Source organism: Bombina bombina, chromosome 6, assembly GCF_027579735.1.
Source record: "Bombina bombina isolate aBomBom1 chromosome 6, aBomBom1.pri, whole genome shotgun sequence".
Lineage (NCBI taxonomy): Eukaryota > Metazoa > Chordata > Amphibia > Anura > Bombinatoridae > Bombina > Bombina bombina.
Genome location: NC_069504.1, coordinates 1,079,371,150 through 1,079,380,487, shown reverse-complemented (window position 1 = coordinate 1,079,380,487; position 9,338 = coordinate 1,079,371,150). Strand labels below are relative to the sequence as shown.

Here is a 9,338-nt window from a genome sequence, read left to right as displayed (position 1 = left end):
ACTATTTTTGATGCATAGGGGTTTTGTCACAGAAAGGGTTAACCAACCCTTTGTCTTAACCAGTTGGTCACAGTCTAGCCACTCCAGTCAAGCCTAAGACTTAGTTCAGTGAGTGCAAGGGTTAACAAACACACTCTTCTGTACAAGACCCAATTTCTATCTAGGTTATGAAAGAAAAATGGGGGGTTCATTTCTCTTTAGAGTGACCGGTTAGAATTCAAATGTGGTTGAGTGCGTTCTTGTTTTTAAATAGGATCAGTTTTGTAATATATTTTCTTCTAGTAAAATGTATTAGTTTTTTCAGCTGCATATGCAGATATGCTGTGAATGCCACATGCAACAGCTTTCAAACACCACACTTTCTCAGAGAGCTGGTGGTGCTGTGTTTAGCGTCATTGAAGACTTTAAGGGGTCTAAACCTAAATGTTTCTTTTATGATTCAAATAGTGCATGCCATTTTAAAGGGATAATAAACACCAAAAATGTTATTGTTTAAAAAGATAGATAATCCCTTTATTTACCATTCCCCAGTTTTGCATAACCAACACTGTTATAGAAATAAACATTTTACCTCTGTAATTACCTTGTATTTAAGCTTCTGCAGACTGCCCCTTATCTCTGTTATTTTGACAGATTTGCATTTCAGGCAATTAGTGCTGACTCTTAAATAAGTCCACGTGTGGGAGCACAATGTTATCTATATATAACAGTGAACTAACGGCCTCTTGCTGTGACAACTGTCAAATGCATTCAGATAAAAGGCAGCCTTCAAGAGCTTAGAAATTAGCATATGAGCCTTCATAGGTTTAGCTTTCAACTAAGAATACCAAGAGAACAAAGCAAATTTGATACAAATTAGAAAGTTGCATGCCCTATCTAAATCATGAAAGTTTAATTTGGACTTTACTATCCCTTTAAGCAATGTTGTAATTTATTCCTATTCATTTTTCTTTGTTCTTTTTTGCTAACTTTTTTTGAAAAAGCAGGAATCTATGCTATGGAGCCGGCCCATTTTTGATTCAACACCCTTGGTAGCACTTATGATCGGTGGCTACATTTAGCCATTAATCACTAAGCACAACCCAGGTGCTGAACCAAAAATGGGCCAGCCTTTTAGCTTAGATTTTTGCTTTTTCAAATAAAGATAGCAAGAGAATGAAGAAAAAAGTGCTAATAGGAGTGAATTAAAAAGTTGCTTAAAATTGCATGCTTTATCTGAATCATGAAAGAAAAGATTTGGGTTTAGTGTCCCTTTAACTTGTCATGCAAGCCTCCGCTGGCTCTGAGAATGTATGGTGCTTAAATGTTGTTTCATGTGGCACTCACAGCATATGTACGTATGCCACTGAAGACCAGTAATAACTTTAGCTAGAGACATTTTTGATAATTGAAGTATATCACAAAATGTAAAATGCACCCATGCACATTTTTAATTCTGGCTTTTTCTATCCCTTTGATGGAAATAGGAAAGGGAGAAGCAATCTTTCTGTACACTCTCACATTTAGTCTGCAATTTCCTCTTGTATCCACTACCCTCTCTGTAGTACTGTATATGCCCTCTGTAGTACTGTATATGCAACCTCCCCTTTACTTTTCACACATTCCCAGTCATTGTGTCAGTCTCACACTGTACCACCCCTATCTCTGTATGTTCAGTTTCTCCAGGCTTATGTTGTCGGTTTGTTTCCTTTCTCCTGGGATTTGTCTAGATCCAGGCAAAATTGCAGCGGATGAGTAAAATCTGAGAACTTCTGGTCCCAAAATATCTTTTATTTCTCCAACATAGGTGTGTCCGGTCCACGGCGTCATCCTTACTTGTGGGATATTCTCTTCCCCAACAGGAAATGGCAAAGAGCCCAGCAAAGCTGGTCACATGATCCCTCCTAGGCTCCGCCTTCCCCAGTCATTCTCTTTGCCGTTGTACAGGCAACATCTCCACGGAGATGGCTTAGTTTTTTAGTGTTTAACTGTAGTTTTTATTATTCAATCAAGAGTTTGTTATTTTAAAATAGTGCTGGTATGTACTATTTACTCTGAAACAGAAAAGAGATGAAGATTTCTGTTTGTATGAGGAAAATGATTTTAGCAACCGTTACTAAAATCCATGGCTGTTCCACACAGGACTGTTGAGAGGAATTAACTTCAGTTGGGGGAACAGTGAGCAGTCTTTTGCTGCTTGAGGTATGACACATTCTAACAAGACGATGTAATGCTGGAAGCTGTCATTTTCCCTATGGGATCCGGTAAGCCATTTTTATTACAGACAGTAAATAAGGGCTTCACAAGGGCTTATTAAGACTGTAGACATTTTCTGGGCTAAATCGATCATATTTACACATATTTAGCCTTGAGGAATCATTTAATCTGGGTATTTTTTGTATAATAATATCGGCAGGCACTGTTTTAGACACCTTATTCTATAGGGGCTTTCCCTAATCATAGTCAGAGCCTCATTTTCGCGCCGGTATGGCGCACTTGTTTTTGAGAACAGCATGACATGCAGCTGCATGTGTGTGGAGCTCTGATACATAGAAAAGTCTTTCTGAAGGCATCATTTGGTATCGTATTCCCCTTTGGGCTTGGTTGGGTCTCAGCAAAGCAGATTCCAGGGACTGTAAAGGGGTTAAATATAAAAACGGCTCCGGTTCCGTTATTTTAAGGGTTAAAGCTTCCAAATTTGGTGTGCAATACTTTTAAGGCTTTAAGACACTGTGGTGAAATTTTGGTGAATTTTGGACAATTCCTTCATACTTTTTCGCAATTGCAGTAATAAAGTGTGTTCAGTTTAAAATTTAAAGTGACAGTAACGGTTTTATTTTAAAACGTTTTTTGTGCTTTGTTATCAAGTTTATGCCTGTTTAACATGTCTGAACTACCAGATAGATTGTGTTCTGACTGTGGGGAAGCCAAGGTTCCTTCTCATTTAAATAGATGTGATTTATGTCATAAAAAATTTAGTAAAAATGATGCCCAAGATGATTCCTCAAGTGAGGGGAGTAAGCATGGTACTGCATCATCCCCTCCTTCGTCTACACCAGTCTTGCCCATACAGGAGGCCCCTAGTACATCTAGCGCGCCAATACTCCTTACTATGCAACAATTAACGGCTGTAATGGATAATTCTATCAAAAACATTTTAGCCAATATGCCCACTTATCAGCGAAAGCGCGACTGCTCTGTTTTAGAAAATACTGAAGAGCATGAGGACGCTAATGATATTGTTTCTGAAGGGCCCCTACACCAGTCTGAGGGGGCCAGGGAGGTTTTGTCTGAGGGAGAAATTTCAGATTCAGGAAAAATTTCTCAACAAGCTGAACCTGATGTGATTACTTTTAAATTTAAGTTGGAACATCTCCGCGCTCTGCTTAAGGAGGTGTTATCCAATTTGGAGGATTGTGATTATCTGGTCATTCCAGAAACACTATGTAAAATGGACAAGTTCCTAGAGGCCCCGGGGCCCCCCGAAGCTTTTCCTATACCCAAGCGGGTGGCGTACATTGTTAATAAAGAATGGGACAGGCCCGGTATACCTTTCGTACCTCCCCCCATATTTAAAAAATTGTTTCCTATAGTCGACCCCAGTAAGGACTTATGGCAGACAGTCCCCAAGGTCGAGGGGGCGGTTTCTACTCTAAACAAGCGCACCACTATACCCATAGAAGATAGTTGTGCTTTCCAAGATCCTATGGATAAAGAATTAGAAGGTTTGCTAAAAAAGATGTTTGTTCAGCAAGGTTACCTTCTACAACCAATTGCATGCATTGTCCCTGTCACTACAGCCGCGTGTTTCTGGTTCGATGAGCTAGAAAAGGCGATTATTAGTAATTCTTCTTCTTATGAGGAGATTATGGACAGAATTCGTGCTCTTAAATTGGCTAATTCCTTCACCCTAGACGCCACCTTGCAATTGGCTAGGTTAGCGGCGAAAAATTCTGGGTTTGCTATTGTGGCGCTTTGGTTAAAATCTTGGTCAGCGGATGCGTCTTCCAAGAACAAATTGTTTGACATTCCTTTCAAGGGGAAAACACTGTTTGGCCCTGACTTGAAAGAGATTATCTCTGATATCACTGGGTGCAAGGGCCACGCCCTTCCTCAGGATAGGTCTTTCAAGGCCAAAAATAAACCTAATTTTCGTCCCTTTCGCAGAAACGGACCAGCCCCAAGTGCTACGTCCTCTAAGCAGGAGGGTACTACTTCTCAAGCCAATCCAGCCTGGAGACCAATGCTAGGCTGGAACAAAGGAAAGCAGGCCAAGAAACCTGCCACTGCTCCCAAGACAGCATGAGATGCGGGCCCTTGATCCGGGACCGGATTTGGTGGGGGGCAGACTCTCTCTCTTCACTCAGGCTTGGGCAAGAGATGTTCTGGATCCTTGGGCGCTAGAAATAGTCTCCCAAGGTTATCTTCTGGAAGTGATTCATCCTGTTCCATTAAAAGAACGAGGGATGGGGTTCTACTCCAATCTGTTCGTAGTTCCCAAAAAAGAGGGAACGTTCAGACCAATCTTAGATCTCAAGATCCTAAACAAGTTTCTCAAGGTTCCATCGTCCAAAATGGAAACCATTCGAACAATCCTTCCATCCAGGAAGGTCAATTCTTGACCACGGTGGATTTAAAGGATGCGTATCTACATATTCCTGTCCACAAGGAACATCATCGGTTCCTAAGGTTCGCATTCCTGGACAAGCATTACCAGTTCGTGGCGCTTCCTTTCGGATTAGCCACTGCTCCAAGGATTTTCACAAAGGTACTAGGGTCCCTTCTGGCGGTGCTAAGACCAAGGGGCATTGCTGTAGTACCTTACTTGGACGACATTCTGATTCAAGCGTCGTCCCTTCCTCAAGCAAAGGCTCACACGGACATAGTCCTGGCCTTTCTCGGATCTCACGGATGGAAAGTGAACGTGGAAAAGAGTTCTCTATCTCCGTCGACAAGAGTTCCCTTCTTGGGAACAATAATAGACTCCTTAGAAATGAGGATTTTTCTGACAGAGACCAGAAAAACAAAACTTCTAAACTCTTGTCGGATACTTCATTCCGTTCCTCTTCCTTCCATAGCGCAGTGCATGGAAGTGATAGGTTGGATGGTAGCGGCAATGGACATAGTTCCTTTTGCGCGCATTCATCCAAGACCATTACAACTGTGTATGCTCAGTCAGTGGAATGGGGACTATACAGACTTGTCTCCGAAGATACAAGTAAATCAGAGGACCAGAGACTCACGCCGTTGGTGGCTGTCCCTGGACAACCTGTCACAAGGGGTGACCTCATTGTCACGACCGACGCCAGTCTGATGGGCTGGGGCGCGGTCTGGGGATCCCTGAAAGCTCAGGGTCTTTGGTCTCGGGAAGAATCTCTTCTACCGATAAATATTCTGGAACTGAGAGCGATATTCAATGCTCTCAAGGCTTGGCCTCAGCTAGCGAGGGCCAAGTTCATACGGTTTCAATCAGACAACATGACGACTGTTGCGTACATCAACCATCAGGGGGGAACAAGGAGTTCCCTGGCGATGGAAGAAGTGACCAAAATCATTCAATGGGCGGAGACTCGTTCCTGCCACCTGTCTGCAATCCACATCCCAGGAGTGGAAAATTGGGAAGCGGATTTTCTGAGTCGTCAGACATTGCATCCGGGGGAGTGGAAACTCCATCCGGAAATCTTTGCCCAAATCACTCAACTGTGGGGCATTCCAGACATGGATCTGATGGCCTCTCGTCAGAACTTCAAGGTTCCTTGCTACTGGTCCAGATCCAGGGATCCCAAGGCGACTCTAGTAGATGCACTAGTAGCACCTTGGACCTTCAAACTAGCTTATGTATTCCCGCCGTTTCCTCTCATCCCCCAGGCTGGTAGCCAGGATCAATCTGGAGAGGGCGTCAGTGATCTTGATAGCTCCTGCGTGGCCACGCAGGACTTGGTATGCAGATCTGGTGAATATGTCATCGGCTCCACCATGGAAGCTACCTTTGAGACGAGACCTTCTTGTTCAAGGTCCGTTCGAACATCCGAATCTGGTCCCACTCCAGCTGACTGCTTGGAGATTGAACGCTTGATCTTATCAAAGCGAGGGTTCTCAGATTCTGTTTTTGATACTCTTGTTCAGGCCAGAAAGCCTGTAACTAGAAAAATTTACCACAAAATATGGAAAAAATATATCTGTTGGTGTGAATCTAAAGGATTCCCTTGGGACAAGGTAAAGATTCCTAGGATTCTATCCTTTCTTCAAGAAGGATTGGAGAAAGGATTATCTGCAAGTTCCTTGAAGGGACAGATTTCTGCCTTGTCTGTGTTACTTCACAAATAGCTGGCAGCTGTGCCAGATGTTCAAGCCTTTGTTCAGGCTCTGGTTAGAATCAAGCCTGTTTACAAACCTTTGACTCCTCCTTGGAGTCTCAACTTAGTTCTTTCAGTTCTTCAGGGGGTTCCGTTTGAACCCTTACATTCCGTTGATATTAAGTTATTATCTTGGAAAGTTGCAATTTCTTCTGCTAGAAGAGTTTCAGAATTATCTGCTCTGCAGTGTTCTCCTCCTTATCTGGTGTTCCATGCAGATAAGGTGGTTTTACGTACTAAACCTGGTTTTCTTCCAAAAGTTGTTTCTATCAAAAACATTAACCAGGAGATAGTCGTGCCTTCTTTGTGTCCGAAACCAGTTTCGAAGAAGGAACGTTTGTTGCACAATTTGGATGTTGTTCGCGCTCTAAAATTCTATTTAGATGCTACAAAGGATTTTAGACAAACATCTTCCTTGTTTGCTGTTTATTCTGGTAAAAGGAGAGGTCAAAAAGCAACTTCTACCTCTCTCTCTTTTTGGATTAAAAGCATCATCAGATTGGCTTACGAGACTGCCGGACGGCAGCCTCCTGAAAGAATCACAGCTCATTCCACTAGGGCTGTGGCTTCCACATGGGCCTTCAAGAACGAGGCTTCTGTTGATCAGATATGTAGGGCAGCGACTTGGTCTTCACTGCACACTTTTACCAAATTTTACAAGTTTGATACTTTTGCTTCTTCTGAGGCTATTTTTTGGGAGAAAGGTTTTGCAAGCCGTGGTGCCTTCCATTTAGGTGACCTGATTTGCTCCCTCCCTTCATCCGTGTCCTAAAGCTTTGGTATTGGTTCCCACAAGTAAGGATGACGCCGTGGACCGGACACACCGATGTTGGAGAAAACAGAATTTATGTTTACCTGATAAATTACTTTCTCCAACGGTGTGTCCGGTCCACGGCCCGCCCTGGTTTTTTTAATCAGGTCTGATAATTTATTTTCTTTAACTACAGTCACCACGGTATCATATGGTTTCTCCTATACAAATATTCCTCCTTAACGTCGGTCGAATGACTGGGGTAGGCGGAGCCTAGGAGGGATCATGTGACCAGCTTTGCTGGGCTCTTTGCCATTTCCTGTTGGGGAAGAGAATATCCCACAAGTAAGGATGACGCCGTGGACCGGACACACCGTTGGAGAAAGTAATTTATCAGGTAAACATAAATTCTGTTTTTTTTTAGATACAATTACAAAGCATTGCCTGAATTAAATATAAAGTTAGGAGTCAGTATAAAATAAATAAATACAAAGAATTCTAATTCTCCCTTAATTATTTTGCACCACACATTTCTTAATAAATTTGTATAATTCAAACCTAATTTTATTTTTTTCTCTTTCTCTTTCAGATCTTCACATTTAAAGATATTTTAATATTACAATAAGTTATTATAAGCCTGGAATATTTTTTCTTTTATTTTCCCCCGTTTTTTGTTCTTGTTGGGGGACCTTCCAAGTTTTTTGGAACTCCAGAAAGATGTCACGCAGCCCAGATGTGAAGGAAGACCCCGTGGAGTGCCCCCTTTGCATGGAGCCATTGGAAATAGATGATATCAACTTTTTCCCTTGCACATGCGGTTATCAGATATGCCGATTTTGTTGGCATCGTATACGCACAGATGAAAATGGACTCTGTCCTGCTTGCAGAAAGGTTAGCCCTGCGGCTATTTACTACTTGTACAAATCCGTTGTAGCGGTAAATAATCACTGAATGGTTTGTCTCACCATTAAAAGGACTGCAAAGTATTAAAAATGTCTTTGAAGAAAAGTCACTCTTGGTGGAAATACAGGTAGGGCCGTTCCAGGTCCTTTGTACAGGAGGCTAAAAGCTTAAGATAAATAAGCTTAAGATAAATATTTTCATGTGTTTTTGTTTATTATATGAAGTGTGTGAACATTTTTGCAACATTTTATTGGAAAGCTTCAGTCTAACTTTATCTAAAGATAGAACAGGTGTAGATGCAATGTCTTTTCTGACCAAGAGAGTTGTCAAAACCTTTGTCAAATAATTGTAACTTTAGTGATTGACAGTAAATATCAGTTTACCCTTGCTTACCTTGAAATAAAGATTTTAGCTGCACTTCACTGGAGTTAGGTTTAGTTAAAGGGACTGTAAAGTCAAAATGAAACTTTCATGATTCAGTTAGAGCAGGGATCGACTAATCTGTTTAAAATGTAGGAGCCAGTAAGAATATGTAGGAGCCAGACAGTGGTATATGCATACATAACTATGGAGAATAACCAAAACAGTTAGTAGCCTGGGGTAATATTCTATTCTGAGTTAGAGCATGCAGTTTTAAACCACTCTTATTTGCTTCTATGATCTACTTTACTTGGTTCTCTTTGTATATTTGTGTGTGTGTGTAAAAGCATACCTAGGTAATCCTCAGGAACAGCAATGCACTACTCGGAGCTAACTGCGGGTGGCTGCATAAATATCATTGGCTCACCTGATGTGTTCAGCTAGCTCTCTGTAGTGTATTGCTGCTCTTTAAAGTGAAAATAAACCCTAGCGTTGTATAAACGCTAGGATTTACTATTGAAACAAATAAAGGGCACTTTCATTCATGAAGTATAAGATACTTCATGTAGAAAGCTCCTTTATTTGTTTCAACCGATTGCCGATATTAGCTGGTAAATACGGCACCCATGGGCGCCAAGCCGGATTTACTGCACTGCTATTGGCTAAGAGGTGAAAACGTCACCTCTTAGCCAAAAAATTTTTCTCCAACATTGGTGTGTCCGGTCCACGGCGTCATCCATTACTTGTGGGAAATGTTCTCCCCCACAGGGAAAGGCAAGGAGAGCACACAGCAAGAGCTGTCCATATAGCTCCCCCTCTGGCTCCGCCCCCCAGTCATTCTCCTTGCCGCTCTGAACAAGTAGCATCTACCACGGGGATGGCGAGGAATTTGTGGTGTTAGTTGTAGTTTTTTATTCTTCTATCAAGAGTTTATTTTAAAATAGTGCTGGCTTGTACTATTTACTCTATAACAGAAAAGTGATGAAGAT

General features: G+C 41.8%; 1 protein-coding gene across 7 annotated transcripts in view; it reads left to right on the top strand.

Moving 5' to 3' along the window:
* CNOT4 (CCR4-NOT transcription complex subunit 4) overlaps positions 1–9,338 on the top strand; it is a 541,039-nt gene that overhangs the window by 139,595 nt on the left and 392,106 nt on the right. For all 7 annotated transcript variants that reach the window (XM_053718981.1, XM_053718986.1, XM_053718983.1 and 4 more), the window contains exon 2: positions 7,676–7,977. In XM_053718981.1, coding sequence (XP_053574956.1) covers positions 7,804–7,977 — 174 coding nt within the window. In that variant the 5' untranslated portion in view covers positions 7,676–7,803. The remainder of the gene's footprint in view (positions 1–7,675; positions 7,978–9,338) is intronic.